This window comes from Microcebus murinus, chromosome 6 (assembly GCF_040939455.1).
Source record: "Microcebus murinus isolate Inina chromosome 6, M.murinus_Inina_mat1.0, whole genome shotgun sequence".
Classification (NCBI taxonomy): Eukaryota; Metazoa; Chordata; class Mammalia; order Primates; family Cheirogaleidae; genus Microcebus; species Microcebus murinus.
Window position 1 is genome coordinate 33,317,524 of NC_134109.1, and position 19,001 is coordinate 33,336,524.

At 42.6% G+C, this 19,001-nt stretch overlaps 2 protein-coding genes and 1 non-coding gene across 5 annotated transcripts in view; 1 reads left to right on the plus strand and 2 right to left on the minus strand.

The window, feature by feature from the left end:
- Positions 1–4,872: 4,872 nt before the first annotated feature.
- LOC142871782 (small nucleolar RNA SNORA27) lies at positions 4,873–4,998 on the minus strand. Its single transcript, XR_012919970.1, has one exon. It is a non-coding gene; the product is annotated as a small nucleolar RNA SNORA27 (small nucleolar RNA).
- A 602-nt stretch (positions 4,999–5,600) lies between these two features.
- Positions 5,601–18,774, plus strand: PIGH (phosphatidylinositol glycan anchor biosynthesis class H). Of its 2 annotated transcripts, XR_012919711.1 has the most exons (5): positions 5,601–5,840; positions 8,188–8,397; positions 8,897–8,980; positions 11,018–14,949; positions 16,743–18,774. XR_012919711.1 is itself a non-coding variant. In XM_012781119.2 (4 exons), the coding sequence occupies exons 1-4, from the start codon at positions 5,661–5,663 to the stop codon at positions 11,108–11,110; spliced, it is 567 nt and encodes a 188-aa protein (XP_012636573.2). In that variant the 5' UTR covers positions 5,601–5,660; the 3' UTR covers positions 11,111–18,774. The 2 variants fall into 2 exon arrangements, 1 of the variants encoding a protein (XP_012636573.2); XM_012781119.2 differs by having other exon boundaries at positions 11,018–18,774.
- PLEKHH1 (pleckstrin homology, MyTH4 and FERM domain containing H1) overlaps positions 11,682–19,001 on the minus strand; it is a 54,536-nt gene continuing 47,216 nt past the window's right edge. For both annotated transcript variants that reach the window (XM_012781117.3, XM_012781118.2), the window contains exons 24-29: positions 18,152–18,293; positions 17,224–17,366; positions 16,984–17,113; positions 15,273–15,359; positions 14,821–14,967; positions 11,682–13,839 (exon numbers count right to left, since the gene is read on the minus strand). In XM_012781117.3, the coding sequence (XP_012636571.2) occupies positions 13,678–13,839; positions 14,821–14,967; positions 15,273–15,359; positions 16,984–17,113; positions 17,224–17,366; positions 18,152–18,293 (811 nt within the window). In that variant the 3' untranslated portion in view covers positions 11,682–13,677. The remainder of the gene's footprint in view (positions 13,840–14,820; positions 14,968–15,272; positions 15,360–16,983; positions 17,114–17,223; positions 17,367–18,151; positions 18,294–19,001) is intronic.

Below are 19,001 nucleotides of genomic sequence, written 5' to 3' on the forward strand. Positions count from 1 at the left end.
GGTGACGGACAGGTGCGTCCCTTCGCAGAAAACCTCCAGCCCCTGCCAAGTTCATGGACGCGGCGGAACACGCGAACTGACACGGTTTCTGTGATCGCGACTGTTCACACCCCGCAAATGCTAACTCTACCCAAGGGATGGCTGGGTTGGGCCTGGTTTGCCCGGACCCCAGGCGAGTGCCTTGCCTAGACAAGCATCCATATCTGCTTCGTTCCATCTCTTACTCAAAGTCCCGGAGACACTCTTACCCCACTTTTGGGGGTTGATAAAATTTGGGCTAGGAGATGAAATATAGATTAGAGCTTTCTGGGCCAGGCATGCTAATACAGACCCTACCTTAGGTATTCTGGATGGAGAAATTAGGATTTACAAAGCAATTACCTTCTAGATGTTTTCAATTCTTTACCTGAATAATGGGAACACTGGTTATTAAAAACCAAATATAGCAACATACTTGGACTATTTTCTTTTTTTTAATTTCAGAATATTATGGATATATAAACGTTTTGGTTACATAAATTGCTTTTGTACAGTTTGAGTCAAAGTTACTGTACCCATTTACCCATCCCCTCCTATCCCTCCCACCTGCTTGTTTTCCAAAGAGTGTTATTTCTGTAGGTGCGTGAAAGTGTTGCTAGATTAGTTCTAATTTAATGTGAGCACATGCGGTGTTTGTTTTTCTATTCCTGTGATATTTCACTTGGAAGAATGGTCTCCAGTTCTACGCAGGTTAATATAAGAAGTATTAGTTGACCATTTTTATGGCTGAGTAGTACTCCACATATTTGGACTATTTCTAAATTTTAGGCAGGATAAAGAGCTGAAAATACTAAATACTTAGAGTTTTAACATCTAAAAATATTTTAATAATAACCAACAAAAGTTCTAAGATCTTTAACCTTCCAACAATTCTATAAAATACGGCCTGTTTTAAAGCAGAAGACACAATATCAGAGAAGACAAATAACTTTGCCAAAGTCACACAGAATGTAAGTGGCAGAGCTGTCTGAGTCCACATTCCAAGTTCTTAACCATGACACTATGGCATGCAAGAATCTAGATATTTTTCCTGCCAAAATGAATTTTTACATAAACACTGAAATTTATTTCATCTCATGCCAATTTACATGCTGCTCTCCAAAATAGTTCAAAGTTTCCATGGCAACGACATAACTCCAAAGAGCTTTAGTACTCTAAGGCTGTGGTCCCCAACCAGCAGGCCACAGGTGAACCTGGCTGCACAGCAGGAGGTGAGTGGTGGGTGCACAAGGGAAGCTTCATCTGTATTTACAGCTGCTCCCATTGCTCACATCAGCAGCTGAGCTCTGCCCCCACCCCCTTCCTCCTTTCCCCACCATGTCTGGAAAAATTGTTTTCCTGGAGATGGTCCCTGGTGCCAAAAAGGCTGGGGACTGCTGCTCTAAGGCATTTTATTTTTAGAGGATCATTGTATATTTGTCTCCCCCTGCTGGTTTAAGAAAGGTGTCTGAGGCATTAATTAAACAAACACAGTGATACTGTATAAAGCAATGATTCTGATAGTGTGGTCTTAAGCCAGCAGCATCAACGTCACCTGGATACTTGTTAGAAATGCAAACTCCTGGGCCCCACCCCCAAATTTATTAAATCAGTTACTCTAGGAGTAGGGCACAAGCAACCTCTATTTAACAAGACCTCCTTACAGGCAGTGGCTGATGCCTGTAATCCTAGCATTCTGGAAGGCTGAGGCAGAAGGATGGCTCAAGGTCAGGAGTTCGAAACCAGCCTCAGCAAGAGTGAGACCCCTGTCTCTACTATAGATAGAAATAAATTAATTGGCCAACTAAAAATATACATAGAAAAAATTAGCTGGGCATGGTGGCACATGCCTGTAGTCCCTGGTACTCAGGAGGCTGAGGCAGAAGGATTGCTTAAGCCCAGGAGTTTGAGGTTGCTGTGAGCTAGGCTGACACCACGGCACTCTAGCCTAGGCAACAGAGTGAGACTCTGTCTCAAAACACAAGACAAAACAATAAAAACAAGACCTCCAGGAATGGGTGAGGACATGGGCAGGTATTCAGTCACTGATACTGTCATACTTTGTGCTATTCATTGAAATCATTTTGGTATTTTCCTTTCTCTTGCCTATCACCACATTGAATTTTTTTCTTTTTTTCTTTTCTTTTACAGACACTGTCACCCAGGCGGGAGTGCAGTGGCCTGATCCTCCTGTCTCACCCTCCCAAAGTGCTGGGATGATAGGCATGGGCCACCACATCCAATTTTTTCACTCCTTTTCTATGTTTCCTAAAGTTGATATTGGCACAGATTGCCTCAGGCCCTCCTGTGCTAATGCAAAAACCTTTTGCTTCTTGAGCACCTACTGAGGGTCACCAGATTGACCTTTCCAAAGTATCATATTAATTCTGCATGTCACTTTTAGTGGTTTTCCACGACCTATAGCTTAGAGGTAAATTACTAGTTCTATGTTATAATGCATTGGGGGAGTGAATAGCAGATTAAAATATACAGGTTGAGCATCTCTAACCTGAAAATCCAAAATCTGAAATGCTCCAAAATTTGAAACTTTTTGAGTTCCTACATGATGTTCCTACATGGCATCACAAGTGGAAAATTCCACACCTGGCCTCATGTGATGGGTTGCAGTCAAAGCTTTCTTTGATGAACAAAATTATTTAAAATATTGTATGAAATTACCTTCAGGATATGTCTATGAAACATAAATGAATTTTATGTTTAGACTTGTGTCCTATCTCCAAGATATCTTATTATGTATATGCAAATATTCCAAAACTTGAAAAAATCCAAAATCTGAAATATATCTTGTCCTAAGCATTTTTGGATACGGGATACCTAACTTATATTACTATTATCCTTTAAAATTCAAATTATTATTTATTCCATATGTCTGGCCTGAAGTATTTTATCATCTTTGTTTTTGTTTTTTTTTTGGAGACAGAGCCTTGCTCTATTGCCTGGGCTAGAGTGCCATGGCATCAGCATAGCTCACAGCAACCTCGAATTCCTGGACTCAATCAATCCTCCTGCCCCACTTCACCAGTAACTGGGACTACAGTGGTGTGATCATAGCTCACTGCAGCCTCGAACTCTTGGGCTCAAGCAATCCTCCTGCCTTGGCCTCCCAAAGTACTGGGATTACAGGTGTCAGTCACCATACCTGGCCACAATAATATTTTAGAATGCATTGATATGTAGGATTTCAAAGAAAACCATCTGAATTAAAATATAGTTATCAAAATATTTTTAAAATGTGTTATAGTGGCCGGGCATGGTGGCTCACGCCTGTAATCCTAGAACTCTGGGAGGCCGAGGCAGGTGGATTGTTTGAGCTCAGGAGTTCGAGATCCACCTGCGCAAGAGCAAGACTCCCCCCCCCCCCCCCGTCTCTACTTAAAAAAATAGAAAGAAATTAGCTGGACAACTAAAAAAAAAATATATATATATATAACTTAGCAGGGCATGGTGGCGCATGCCTGTAGTCCCAGGTATTCAGGAGGCTGAGGCAGTAGGATTGTTTGAGCCCAGGAGTTTGAGGTTGCTGTGAGCTAGGCTGACACCACAGCATTTTAGCCCGGGCAACAGAGTGAGATTCTGTCTAAAAAAAAAAAAAGTGTTATAGTAATATCTTTCTTTTCACTGACACATTAAATGAGAACATCTAGTGGTAGGTCTAATAATTACTGCAATTTTGAAGTAGCAATGATTGGAAATGACATTTTGAGATAACTAACAACAAAATGAAAAGATTTGTGATTTTTTTTTTTTGAGACAGAGTCTCACTTTGTTGCTCAGGCTAGAGTGAGTGCCGTGGTGTCAGCCTAGCTCACAGCAACCTCAAACTCCTGGGCTCAAGCGATCCTCCTGCCTCAGCCTCCCAAGTAGTTGGGACTACAGGCATGTGCCACCATGCCCGGCTAATTTTTTCTATATATATTAGTTGGCCAATTAATTTCTTTCTATTTATAGTAGAGACGGGGGTCTCATGCTTGCTCAGGCTGGTTTCGAACTCCTGACCTGGAGCAATCTGCCTGCCTCGGCCACCCAGAGTGTTAGGATTACAGGCGTGAGCCACCACGCCTGGCCTGACAAATACTGCTAACACTAATTGGTTTGTTGCCTACATTAATAATCAAAAGAAATGTTAAATTTTAATGAAAAGTTAATGAAACTAAAGATGAAACCCTGATTTTATTCATGGAGCCTTGGTTAAGAACTCCAGGACTAAGGTTTCCTCAAAGTATTAACAGCATTTATCTCTGAGTGGTAGAACATATGGGTGGTTTAAATTTTTCTTCTTTTCTGCATTTTTCAAAGTTTTTACAATAAGCAAATATCACTTTTATAATTATAAAAGACATGAATTGATATATACAAACAAGGGGTGTATTAATCAGTCAGATTCAAGGCACAGAAATAAGATTAGAAAAATTAAGCAATACTTGAAGAGAATCCTTTCGAGAAAAAGAAAAGAGAAACAAAATCTTGCATGAAGAAACTGAACCTTACATTCATCAGGGAGACTTTAAGCTGGTGAAACCTTTATGCCATTTATCTTTATACACAAAGGGATCAACTCTTTAAAACACGATGATGCTGTGGGGCTGAAGCACCACAACTGTTTTGACAGGCCACACAGCCACTTTTGGGCCACATTATAAGTAAAAAGTAAACCCACAAGCCACTATTACCCATGCGTTGAGTAGTTTTATTATCCATTCCTTCTACATCTCTCACTTACCTCCCAGCCAGACTTGTCTGCCTATTGAATGCTCCAAGCAATGACCCCTACATACCTCCCCAACTTCCAACTGTTCTCCCCACCTCCAGCCTCTCTGGCCTTTTTCTTTTTCCATTTGTTTCCTTTGACAGGATACAAGACAAACACCAGTTTGCCTGAGTTTTAAATGGATGTGTCCTTTGCCCCACTTGAATGACCAATAAAGACATAAGTCCAATTGGCAAAATGAAAATGGGGTCCTCTCTGGCCTTTTGATTCTTTGAATGAGACGACCGCATTCCAGCCTTGGAGGCTCCGCCTTTCCTGGTCCTTTCTGGCAAATTCCTCCTTCAGAGCTTCCCCAGACTAGTCTGGCTCCTCATCCTTGTAACTCCAGTGTCTCTTACTAAGAGAAACGTTTCCTCACTGCCTTATTTGAAGTCCCCAGTTCATTCCTGCCAGTCGGCATATTACTGCCAACAACACTCTCTGAAGTTATTTCCACTTCGTCTTCTGCTAGAAAGGAAGCTACTTGACAAGACTGTTCACAGCTGTATCCCTCAGCACCTAAAACTGTAATACCTGCCACAGGAATGAATAAGTGGAATGAATGAATATCTGTGGACTGTCTCCTTGGAGCTCACTCTTGCTGAAAAACAAGAAATCAGTATATCGAGCGAAAGCATGTTAATAGAGGTTTTAATTTGTCCGCTGAATTGTTGGTCCCTAGGAGTCCCCGGAAAGAGACAATCACAGAATCCGGGCTGAGCCCAGACTCTTAAGAACTTACAGCTCTGTACCCAGGCACCTGTCTCGGCACGCAACTGCGCCTGCGCGGAAGGGCTGACACCGCCCCCGGAAGCGGGTCTGGAGCCGGCGAGTCGGCGCTGGCTGGCTAGGGTGGCGTGTGTGCAATCGGGTCATGGAGGAAGAGCGGAGCTTCTCCGATATTTGCGGCGGCCGCCTGGCACTGCAGCGCCGCTACTACTCCCCGTCCTGCCGGGAATTCTGCCTCAGCTGCCCTCGGCTCTCGCTGCGTTCGCTCACCGCTGTCACCTGCACTGTGTGGCTGGCGGCCTACGGCCTCTTCACACTCTGTGAGGTAATGGCCGGTGGGCCCCTCCCCGCGCTCAGAGGCGGGGGTTTCGGCTTTGGAAGGATCTTTTGGGTTTTGGTCGAACCCGGACCTTTAGTCGGACCCTCCTACAGTGGTAGGACTAGAGAGCGGAAACTCGCTGTTTGGTTCTGTGGACGCCATTCGGCTGCTGGACAGCTCTATTCATTACAATTAGTGAAGTTTGTGCTTCTGTGTACAGCACATTCTCCCTCCCAGGGTTGCCGATGCGCTCTGTGGATCCACCCGTATACATCGGGTTCTTGCACAACAGTCTAAAACTTTAACTTCCGCGTTCTGTATGTAGTACGGGCTCGTAGTTATTTAATTACAAGAGTTCAAAGAACTGTTTAGTGGATCGTCTTTATCCATCACGCCTACTTCTCAAAGGGATTACTGCTAACAATACCTTACATAGTCTTCCACAAACTGTCTTTGATGCCACAAGTGTATGTGTATATACTGTTCTAGTTCTTCCTAATCTCTGTTTTTCAAGGCAATTTAACCCTCCCTTCTCCCAAACTCTTTTCCAATTTCAAGTACTTTCTAAAGAATTATGAAATTTCCGACATGCATGGTTTCTATGCTCAATTTCCAGACTCATTCCTATTTTCTCTGAGCCTCAATTTTCATTATCTCTAAAATGGAATTAATATCTGCCATGTCAACTTCACTGGTCAAATGCAGTAACTTAGTGACAGCCCTCAAATAGAATCATCCTGCCCTGAAGGAATGCAGTCCAGAATTACTGAATTTCCCTCATTCTAGGTCATCAATGATTTTTTTCCTATGTCAGCCTTCTAAATAATAGCTTCTGGGAAAAAGAAAACAGTGCCACATGAAAGAAACACACATTAATAGAAGAACACATTTGAACTTCAGAAATGTTGAAATGTTCTAAATTTGTCTTAGATTCAAGGGTATAAATAATAGACACCAATTTTTAAGCTTTTAACATATAACTTAGGCACAGGCAGCTGCAAGTAACACGAACAACTAGAAAAGCTTTAAATGATAAGGATTGTTGTTATTATTATTGACAAGGTCTCACTCTGTTGCCAAGGCTAGAGTGCAGTGGCATCATCATAGCTCACTGCAGCCTCCAACTCCTGGGCTCAAGCCATCTTCTTGCCTCAGCTTCCCTAGTAGCTGGGACTACAGGCGAGGACCTTTATTGCTAACAAAACAGTAAGTCATGTAGGTGAGCTCCAGAGTTTATGTAAGAGGCTCATTTGACTCTGGCTCTTTTCATCTTGCTGCTCTTCTACCCTTAGTGTACTCTACTTGTCCTTTACTTGGTCTTCCATGTGCAGGAACTACACTTCCACCCTTAGGGTCCTCTAGTTGTCCTCTACTAGCCATCTACTTCGTCTGGCAGAGGGCATAGTAGTTCCAGGCATCTAAACCTCATGATGAAGGGATCTTCTCTTACATCTTTTTAAGATAGACTAAGTTTTTCAGAAGCTCCTCTAGCAGACCTCTCCTCACATCTCATCAGCCAGAGTTCTGTCCATGTCCATTTCTAAACCAATCATTGGCTGAAGGAGTGGAAACCAATCATGATTCACTCCAAATTCTTTTAGGAAGGATGAGTGGCTGTTTATTAGGCGAGGAGTAGCATCTGCTACACTGTGCTAAGCACTTTACAGTTGTTCAGGCTATGATTTTGTCCTATGTACAGATGGTCCCTGACTTACAGTGGTTTGACTTAGGATTTTTCACCTTTAGGATGGTGCAAAAACAATACATATTCAGTAAAAACTGTACTTTGAATACCTGCATAACCATTCTGTTTTTTACTTTCAGTACAGTATTCAATAAATTATATGAGATACTCAACACCTTATTATAAAATAGGCTTTGTGTTAGAAGATTTGCCCAACTGCAGGCTGTTCTAAACACATTTAAGGTAGGCTAGGTTAAGCTATGATGTTCAGTAGGTTAAGGGTATTAAATGCATTTTCAACTTCAACTTAAAATATTTTCAACTTGCAATGGGTTTATCAGGATGTAACCCCATCCTAAGTCAATAAGCATCTGTATTTTGCTGAGGGAGTGAGAAGATTTGGGTCCTTAAGTTGCAGTTTTGGAAGAAAAATTTCTGAGATTGGTGTGATGCTGGACATTTGCTGATGGAGGTTTTCCCCAGACCTATCCATTTGTTGTCAGCCCAAATAAAAGGGATTTCCTCTTCCTGCATGTATGTTCCTATCTGTTCCACTCAGCAGAACAAAGGCTTTTTTCTTCCTTGTCTAGAGATGACTTGTTATACAGCACAGATATGCGGAGAGGACCACTTGGTATTCTTACCACCTGTGTCTGGCTCTCTCTTCAGAACAGCATGATCCTCTCTGCTGCCATCTTCATCACCCTCTTAGGCCTTCTTGGTTACCTCCATTTTGTGAAGATTGATCAGGAGACTCTGCTAATCATTGATTCCCTTGGCATCCAGATGACATCATCCTATGCTTCAGGCAAAGAAAGCACTACCTTTATAGAGATGGGCAAGGTCAAGGATGTTGTCATTAATGAGGCTATTTACATGGTAAGTATTTGAGAGATGAGTATTACAGGCCTTTCTGGAGGAAGTAGCTGGCTCATGGCGTATTCCACGATCTAAATCTAATACCTAAAGTGAGGACCCTCTATTCTAATAGTTGTAATATTTTTTTCTGGCTGGTATGTCTATAAACCATAAAAGAGTAATTTATATTGAAAAGATAAATCCCTTTATTTTTAAAGACATACAGCAGATTTTCGTGGATAAGGGAGTTAGCATTTCAACTGTATCATCTATCATCCCAGGTCCAAAATTATCTCTGTTTTTTTTTCTTTCTTTCTTTCTTTTTTTTTTTGTGGTCTTTTTTCCACTTAAAGAATAAGAATATATTTCTTACTCACTTCTATCATGTGTTCGTACTCTAACTATCATGTGTTCTACTCAGATATAACCATTTATGAAAAAGTTTTAAGCCTTACCTTGAAGAAAAAGAACACAAAATGAGTTTCACTTAGACCTCTGCTATTTGGTTTTCTTCTTACAGCAGAAAGTGATTTACTACCTCTGCATTTTATTGAAGGATCCAGTGGAACCACATGGGATATCCCAAGTAGTACCTGTCTTCCAGGTGAGCACAGAACACTTTTACCTTTCTTCAATGAAATCTTCTATCTTTTCCTCTTTCTGAATATCCATTGCCACTTATGTTCAGTGGGAATGTAAACTTCTGTTGTTAAGAGTATTAGAAGATACCTGATAGCTATTTTTAGGGAGAATTAGGATTTTAGTTATTTCCTAAGTTCCTCTCTGAGGCAAATATAGGCTTTCAAAAATATTAGGAATAGAAATTTTAAAGAAAAAAATCAAATATACATAGCAACTTCTGCCTATAAATCACCATTTATCTACTTTGACTCTGTCAATCTACTAATGTACAGTTTTTTACTTAGATGTTATTGATTGAGCTACTCGCACTATTAAACATTTATGTTGTGCCTTGCTTTTTAAATCATTTAACATACATTCTACAAAGCCCATTTATACTTATTATTTTAAATAATTATATTGTGTTCCATCATATTGAAATATCAACTTTATTTAGCCACTCTTTGGCTAGCTTTTTAAATCATGCTCAGGTTTTTTGTTTTGCTCTTACAAAAAAAATTTATACAAATATGATTATATAAATTATTTTATAGGTAAATATTTATGTATTTATATATACAGTTAACCCTGCCTCACTGCCCTTCCTTTTTCAAAGGATTTAAGACAGCTAAGCTAAAAAAAATTATTTTGTATTATATTTCAAAATTATTTTATTAAAGTTTATGAGTAATTTTATAGATTTTTAGTGTTTGAGATTGGGCTCTGGAGATTAGACAACTTTACTTTTGGGAATTTGTACTTTTTTTTTGAGATGGTCTTGCTCTGAGAGTGCAGTGGTGTCATCATAGCTCACTGCAACATCAAACTCCTGCACTCAAGTGATCTTCCTGCCTCAGCCTCCCAAGTAGCTGGGACTATAGGTGTGCCATGCCCGGCTAATTTTTTCTGTTTTTTAGTAGAGGTGGGGTCTCGCACTTGCTCAGGCTGGTCTTGAACTCCTGAGCTCAAGAGATCTTCCTGCCTTGGTCTCCCCGAGTGCTAAGAGTATAGGCGTGAGCCACAGCGCTCCACCAATATTTCCTCTTATTTTAAAATATCCATCTTTTCTATTAGCCAAGTAGAATCTAGAATAGATATTATGCATTTCTAACAATTCTTTATATATATATTTTTTTTACCGTGAGATACTTGCTTTAGAAATATATTTTTAATAATTATATATTTGGTAGCAAATGTTTATTTATTTTTTTTTTTTATTTTTATTTTTTTTTTGAGACAGAGTCTCACTTTGTTGCCCAGGCTAGAGTGAGTGCCGTGGCGTCAGCTTGGCTCACAGCAACCTCAATCTCCGGGGCTCAGTGATCCTACTGCCTCAGCCTCCCGAGTAGTTGGGACTACAGGCACGCACCACCATGCCCGGCTAATTTTTTGTATATATATTTTTAGTTGGTCAATTAATTTATTTCTATTTTTGGTAGAGACGGGGTCTCGCTCAGGCTGGTTTTGAACTCCTGACCTTGAGCAATCCGCCCGCCTCGGCCTCCCAAAGTGCTAGGATTACAGGCGTGAGCCACCACGCCCGGCGCAAATGTTTATTAAATATACTTTCCACATATATTTTTCCCATTCTGTGGCTTAGTTGTTAATTTTGGTTGTGTTACATTTAATTGTACAAAATATTTTTCAATATTTGCATACTAAACTGCCTTCTTGTCTCTGAGGACTGTTTCACAACTTGTGGCATTTCTTAAGAGGGTCCATCCCTGTCTTTCTTCTTACTTGCTCTTACAGATGGTAAGGAGGTCATGACATTTGGACAGATTAAAAAGCTATCTTTTGATCTCCTGCCTTGCATATTTTACAGGCTGGGCTATGAGCCTAGTTGGGACTCTCCCCAGCAAGGTGCTCTGAAGCCTGAACTTCTACCTCTCTGATCTCATGCCTTTGCCATTGAGACCACTTGATGTGGGTGAGAGAGCGAGGTTGTATGTGGATGCAGCACCACTAAGCACTGTCTCATGTTCACCTTGACTCTGCATTTCTCCCCTTTGTAATTCAGAGTTCCAAGCCCCGGCTGGACTGCTTGATTGAAGTGTATAGGAGCTGCCAGGAGATCCTGGCACATCAGAAAACCATGTCAACAAGTCCGTGAGTCCCAGCATTCAAAAAGCCAGTACTGACTTCTGTGGGAGATAACTGCTAAGCCATAGTGGCTGGCTTATTTGTGTACTCTGAACCGTCTGGTAGACACAGCTCGGGGAACTATATGGCTATAGTGGATCTCAGAGTCATAGAGCAGGTGACTGGAACTCTAACTCGATGTATTTCTTTGTATCATAGTGGTCCCCTTGAAGGTTTTTCCTACTTTACCAATAGAGGAGAGACCTTAAGAATTTGACGTGATATATCTAATGTTGGCAAAGAGCACTTTGTGAAATTCCTAAGCATATTCAGGTTTACTTTGTGTTGATATTTGTTGAACAAGACAGTGGGAAACTGATATCAAATTCTTGAGAAAGGTGTAATTTTCAATTGCATAGTACCCTTGTATAAAGTTAAAGAAAAAAAAAATGTCAAATCCTTCAGGTAATGGTTAGCAGGAAGAAATATCCTGCACAAGAGTAGTCTCTGTCCATCTAGCTCCTGTGTTCTGTACAGGGTTAATTTATGATGACTCTCTTTAATAAACAGATCTCCTTCCAAAACACAAAATAATTACCTGGTTCACAGATAGGTGCTTTTTATTGACAAACAAGATCATGGCATTTCAGTCATGGGTTCAGGCACATTAATAGCTTTCTGTTAATCAGCATTTTCTATTGTTTCAAAAGCTGCTTTGCCAAGAGGGATGAGACAAAAGGCCAGACAGATTAACTTTGGTTTTCAGACATGGGACTTCCATGTTAAAGAAGGATAAATAAATAAACTATAAAAGCCTTTGTTTCTAAGGCAGTTTCTTCTGTATAAAATTAATAAACTAAGGGAAGATTCCTGAAGGGTTGGGAAAGAGAATAGGGAAAATATTTGACCCCCAAATTTGGTATGAGCACCACTCCATTCTTGCTTACTCTTTCTTTTAAACTCCCTGTGGAGATATTATTATCCATATTGGCCTTAGAGACTCAAGATATTACAAACCAGAGCTGTAATCTCTTTTACACTAGCACTGCAGGAGTTATCTAGGAGCCCATGGTCCATGTGACTTGGTCGAGGTAGAAATGTCTAGCTAGACCCCCAAATCCTGGGGTGAAAGATGGGAACAGAAATGACTGTAAAACTGCCAGACTTGCAAAGTCAAGTTAATTTTTAAAAGGCAGAGACTCTGATGTGCTTTTTTCCATCATGCTTATCAAGTTTTAAAGGGTGAGTGAGGAGAGGCTTACAGCAGCTAAGGTGTTTTTAGGTAACTAGTTTCAGCCTTGTAGTTTTTGCAGCGCGTAACATACACACATTGTTGAGGTTAAAGGCTTGGTTTTTGGGTGCTACCGCTAAACCCATACAGTTTTCATTACTTTTTAACAAATGGTAAGGCTGCCTTAGAGTTATGAAATAAAACTCAGTTTCTCAGATGTTGGAAAATCAGAGTATGAACTCTTTTGTTTTTTTCTGTTTGGGGAGGGTATAGACAAAGATCATTTCCTCTGTATTCAATCAGAAGGTCTGAGGGGGATTGTGGTGTTATTAGGAAGGCAAAAGGTAAAAGAAACTTTATTTCTTTTACCTAATGCTCTTAGGCTAGGACATATATTATATCACATTATGTACTCTTTGCCCTCAAACTAATTCCTAGCAAAAGTTCGTCAGAAGTCCATAGGAGAACATCCAGGCCTACGAGCCTGGGGTATCTTCTGTGTTCTTGACTCATCTTAGTTGGTCTGACAGCAGCAAAAAGCAGAGTGCATTTGCTTGGTTTTCCAAAGAAGGGGAAACAAATGATGACTACCATGTCCTACAGTAGTGAGCACAGCCTTTGCTGAGCCCTGTCCAGTTATTAAAAGGAGACAGGGAGAGGTCAGATCAGACCTCCCACTGCCCTTGTTTGGATATTAGTAGTGGGTTTGGCTTATAGGGCAGTGTGAGGGAAAAGAGCTTCTATCTTAGCAGGGATAGTGTGTTGCCCTGCAAGGATAGGAGCTGCTGCCCCAGAAGGGGCACTACAAATGCCTACTCACCAATAAAGGGGAAAAGTGAGTCTATTCCTTTTTCTCCATCCCTGCTAACACCTTTCCTATTTGGAAAAGGAAGGCCGGTTTTAGTGAGTTCTAGGCTTTTGTCAAGCGTCCAGGTGAATTAGAAATTTTAGTCCTATTCTGTTCAAGGATGTTTGGAAAACTTCAAGTATAAATCTCCATAAGGACCATATACTATACAAAAATATTAGCTTCCTTGAGAGTATCAGTGCAGAAAGCCCCAACTTTCACTGATGCCCTCAGTAACAGTAGACTATCCCTGTCTATGTCTAGAATCAGGTAGCATCCAGAGTCATTATTCTTATGAAGAGTAAGTGGTTTTTACATTGGGTCTGGATTTTTAAAAGTTGGGCCCTGAAACATTATAAGGCATGTAGAGAATAAAGGTTTCACAGACAATGAGATACATATTCCACAGAACAAATGGGAGGGGGGCTGTTAGACCCATCACAGTAGTATCACACCCCAGGATATATATCTCTAATCCCAGAGGCACCAGTGGTGGTGGGGAAAGGGGTAGGAGAAATATTCACAGCAACGTTGGCCCCTTGGTAGCATGGGGAACAGAGGCAAAGAACTGTCGTCCATCCAGGTCCCACAGCTGACGGGCTGCTGGCGGGTTGGTAGATGGGTTCACATTTGCCGAGCAATGGTTCATGTAGCTGGCCATGATGAAGGTAGCTTCCGCAATCTAAGGAGAGGTCAGAGAAGTGAAGGAATTGAACTAGCCGTGGCTTGAATCCTAACTTTCTCACTTACTAGATGTAGATGTTATATTGGGTATATAGCCTTCCTGGGCCTCGGTTTCTTTAATCTCTTAAAATACCCACCTGGGAGAAAATACCCAAAGGGAATCATTACTGTAAGGTTTACAGGCCTAGTGAAATGAGCATTGGACTAGGAGTCCTCTGAGACACAGTACCCTCCTGAGAAAAGGAGGACCAACCTTCTGCTCTGGTTAGCTCTACAGCCAGGGAAGGGGGCCTTCTTGGGTAAGAGGTCTGTATATCCTCTTCTTTAGCGGGGGTGGTAATAAAAGGAGGAGGTGGTTTGGCAAACTTCAACTTGAGGATAATGGAGAACAGGGTTTCCAGTTACTCTCAGCAGGGAGTCAGGAACAATAAATCAGAACTTAGGTTTCTGAGCCTTTGTAATTATTATTTTTGCTGGTCAACATTTTCTGTACTGAGTAGGAACAGAGTCCTTAAAGCAAAAGAAGTCTTTTTGCCATCTTTAAGACCACAAGGAAGAAGGAGCAGTGTGGAGACTGTCCCACTTTGTACCTAGTGTTGGGTCGACAGAACCCAGGGGTGAGATGAGAGCACCTTACAAAGGAAGCTGCTCTACCCGGGGTCTGCTGCAAAGAAGAGGAGCAAGTGGGCACCCAGTTCAGGCCTGTGTGGTGCTGGGGCTTGGAGAATTCCAGTAAAGAGCACAGTAGTAGGTAGCTAGACCAAAGTCAGCTCCCTCCTAACTCGTTCTTCTACCTACTAGCCCAACAGTGATCCTATATACAAATCCACCAGAACCCTTTTTATTTGTCCCAACTACAAATAATTTTATTTAGGGTAGGGCCCATCTAGAACACAGTCATAACTCTAGTCCTCTAAGCTTCAAGCCCACTACATCATGCAAGATCAGATTAAAATGTTTTAGCAGCTGTCAGACCCACCTTGGGAGCAGCCATCCGGAAGATCAACTTCTCAATCTGGCCTTTTCCAGAGCTTCGGTCTGGAATGGACTTAATCACAAGCATGAAGTCATCCCTGCAGCCACCAAAGGTCATCACTGAAGAGTAGGGGTAAGTGACATGCACTTGCTGTGGAAAGGAACCAGTTAGTTCTGGGGGGAACCTTCCACCTATCCCCTGAGCTAGGAACCAGCATTCCCTGTCTCTTATAGGCACAGGAAGCCTTAACCAAGAAGGGAGAACTCTGAAGTGGTCATAATTTGGAGATACTCATCTTGAATGTCTACAAGCTTTGTCTAGACTAGAGAACAGCAACTTGGGTGTGGGTAGGGAAACCAGGGTCACTTGGCTCAGGCCTTTGAGATCAGAGAGGAGAAGAAAAGACAGTGTTCAGGAGGAGGAGGGTCAGGGAGCCAGCCCTCACCCTGCCGTACCATGGTGTTATGGTCCAGGATGCTGACACCATCCTCATTCACCACAATCCAAAGCAGAGTGTTTTCCTTGGAAGACACCTGGGCCGGCTGGGGAAACAGAAAAATCTCATCAGTCATATCCACAGAGATTCTGAACTGTAAGGACTTTATGAGAAGGCACATCTGTGGATCTGAAGATGGTATTTGTACTGTATACACAGTAAATAGATAAGGCTGTTTGTGTCAGGAGGCATCTAGCCTTGGGGCTCTGGCCACCTACTAACCATCCCGAGGGCAGAGGGGATCACTCTCGAGGCATACCTAGAACCCATGCTGCCACAGTACACTGGATGGAAAGCTCTGTGCTATAAAATACAGGCCAGCCCTGGCTGCTCTGTCCTGGGGATAAGGAATAGGCTTTTTCCTAGTTCTCAAGAACATAGGATTCCACAGGCTCCCAACTGAAGTGCATGTGGCTTCAACCATTTTCCTGGGGACTGTAAAAGAAATAGGAAAGCAATAATGCAATCTTGACCAGGTAGGGTGGCTCACACCTGTAATCCTAGCACTCTGGGAGGCCAAGATGGGTGGGTTGCTTGAGCTTAGGAGTTGGAGACCAGCCTGATCAAGAGTGAGACCCCCATCTCTACCAAACAAAGAAAAAAAAAAGAAAGAAAAAAATGCAACCTTATGGGCTTTATCCCTACCAGTAAGAAAGTGACTGTTCAGTGGACATTTCCTGCAATGACTAATTTTCACTGCCCAGGCTACAGTAGGGTAATCCAGAAGATCTATTTCTCCTACCCAAGAAGGAGACAGATGAACATGTCACCTTTTTCAGAAGCTTTTCCCAGCCTCTCACAGCCTCCCAGACCAAGTGGGTCTCCGTTATATGCCTTTATAATACCCCTATACTTTTCTTTCATGGCACTTAAGACAGCTGGTTAAAATTTTACATATATATATGTAGAGAGAGAGAGAGAATGAGAATGACTTATGCATATGATTATTTGATGAATGAGTATTTCCCCCACTGGAAGGGATGCTCCATGAAGGCAAGGACTGTATCCGATTTGCTCACCTCTTATAACCTCAAATAGCTAGCACTGGACATAGTGGGAGTTACCTCAACAACTGTGTGTTGAATGAATGAGTAAATGTCCATTTTCTCATCTGTAGTTTTAGTGAACAGGATCACCATCTAGCTTTGAGCACGGGATAATGCCTGTGATTATCTATAAAGTTCATACACACCAGATACCTGGTGAAGAAAAGTTCCCACTGAAATTACTACTGGCCTTCACAGAGAGGTGCAATTAACTGTCACCTGAGTAGTGTGATTCCCATGTGCCATGCCACACCAGTGGAGATGTATTTGTTTAGGTTATACATTGTTCTACCTTGCAAACTTTTTAAAAATGAAAGCACTCAAGAGTGATATCAAGTCTGAATCCTTGTGAGTGAATTAGTCGATCCTATCTTTTCTTTCAGGATTAGCACTGAGAAGTCAGCAAAGGAAAGATGAAGATAAGCAATGAATCACAGCTCTGTTCTGGATCTGGAAGTCTGGAGTAGGCCAGAAATGGGTGGGGAGACAGCGAGCCCTGGTGTTGCCAGGGTGGAGGTGAGGGCTGCAGACTGGCCTAGCTCCGGACGAGCAGACAGGACACGGCTCCAGGAGACACTAAGAGTGCTCCCGAGTGTGTGGGCCATTCCTTCCACTGGCACCTACCTGAGCAGCAAAGAGCTTAGCACCAAAGAAAGGCCATTTCCGGGCCACGGTCAGGTAGATGCGGATGCACTCAGGAGGGGAGCAGCCTTGCAGCGCTGCCCACTTTGTGGTCAGCATGTCTGCCAGGTGCCTGGTTTGGGCAGATGGAGAGAAAGGGTGCCAATGAAGTGCCAACATATTTTCATTCCAGTTCCAAGGCCATCCACAGGGACGGACCACAAGACTTTGCAGCCTACCTACCTCAGCTGTTCTGGGGGAGCCCCGTGTCTGTAGCGCCTTGGGTAGAACCTGTCTAGGACCTGCTGGAGGAGATGCTGTGCTTTGGCAGGGGGTGTGCCCCCATGGCCTGGCAGGACAGGCTTCTCCAAGTCCCCATATTCTACCTGTGGTAGGAACACATGCAGAGACCAATCAAGAATCTAGAGGTATAGGGGGCCAGGTAGGTGCTGTTTGAGAGGTGAAATAAGCCATTACTTTATTATTTAATTGGTGGGGTACGAATGGATGTGAAAAACACTGTGGAAAAATCTGTCATCTCAAGATTTATAGACCTTAGAGGCTGGGAGCAGTGGCTCACACCTGTTAATCCTAGCACCCTAGGAGGCTGAGGCGGGTGGATTGCTCAGGGTTAGGAGTTTGAAACCAGCCTGAGCAAGAGCGAGACCCTGTCTCTACTAAAGATAGAAAGAAATTAATTGGCCAACTAAAAAAATATATATATATATAAAAGCTATGGGATACAGGATTGAAGATGCTACAGACCCTAGAGCATGGCAGAGCGTTCCAAATTTGGCCTTGGGAGTCAGACACCTGGCTCAAATCCCAGCTCTGCCATGTACCAGCTTTGTGTCCTGGCTCAAGTTACTTAAACCCTCTGAGCTTCAATAAATCAAGATAAAAAATACATACAGAGAAGGAAACTAAAGGATAGACAAGGGAAGTGCCTTGGCTAAAATCTCACAGTGGGAAGGTAGCTAGGACTCCAACCCAGGTCTCTGGATTTCAAGTCCATCGTTGTGCTCATGTGTCTGCAATGAGGAAGGAGTCAGCTGTGCTCCATACCAGAGGTGGCCAGGCCGCCCTCTCCTGGGCAACACAGGATCTGCAGAACCTCCGTGTTTCAGCCCTCAGATGGCATGACCCTCCTGCCTCAGGAACAGATCCTTACCTGGGCCATCAGAGCAGCCATCTCGAGGGCCAGTTCCTTGTTGACAGGAAACCTCCCTGCCACTATCTCTCCACTAGCTTGGGAGGCAAGGAGCAGCCGCTCTCTGTCCGTCTCCCCTTTGACTTGACTGCGAAAGTACAGCCTACAGGGAAGAGAATGAGAAGAAGCCAGGGCTCAGCTGGGATCCCGGAGAGACGGCTTTCTCTGGATCTGTTATCTTGATTCCCAAAAAGAGAAACTACTCATTTTACACTGTTTATGAGCCTATTTTGTTTTGCCTCCAGAAACATGTAATCAAGGATGACACAGAGCAGATGTAGGGCCATACAGACTTCATGCCAACAGGAAGACATAGTTAATTCCAAATATACCATTAGACTTACTGGATTTGATGAGCAGAATCTGGTACCTGGAATCACAGCTTATTAGCGTTAACCTTCCAAGGACTAATGGAAATTATTTGCCTAGAGACATACTGGGATGGGATTTTCTTACTCAAATTGATAGAAAGTCAGGATGTCTACTTTTGCATTTCCTGGAATTGGTATAGGAGCTATTTATACTTTAGCCTTAACTATCTGGTAATCACACAAAACCACTTTGATAAAGTAACATGTGCAGCATTCCCATGATGTTGGTCTGTTTTCTTGGCATGTGTATGCACACGTATGTGCACACACACAGTACAGGGAAGGTTGACAGCCTGCGCTGCCCTGGGTCTCAGAGGATCAAAAGCAGAGCCAGCCTGGGCCCCAGCTAGTGTCCACCAGGCAGTGTTACATCTGTGGGTCCTGTGCCTGTCCAGACAGGTCACTAGCTGAGTTGATGAGCTGGTACTCAGCCCTTGTGT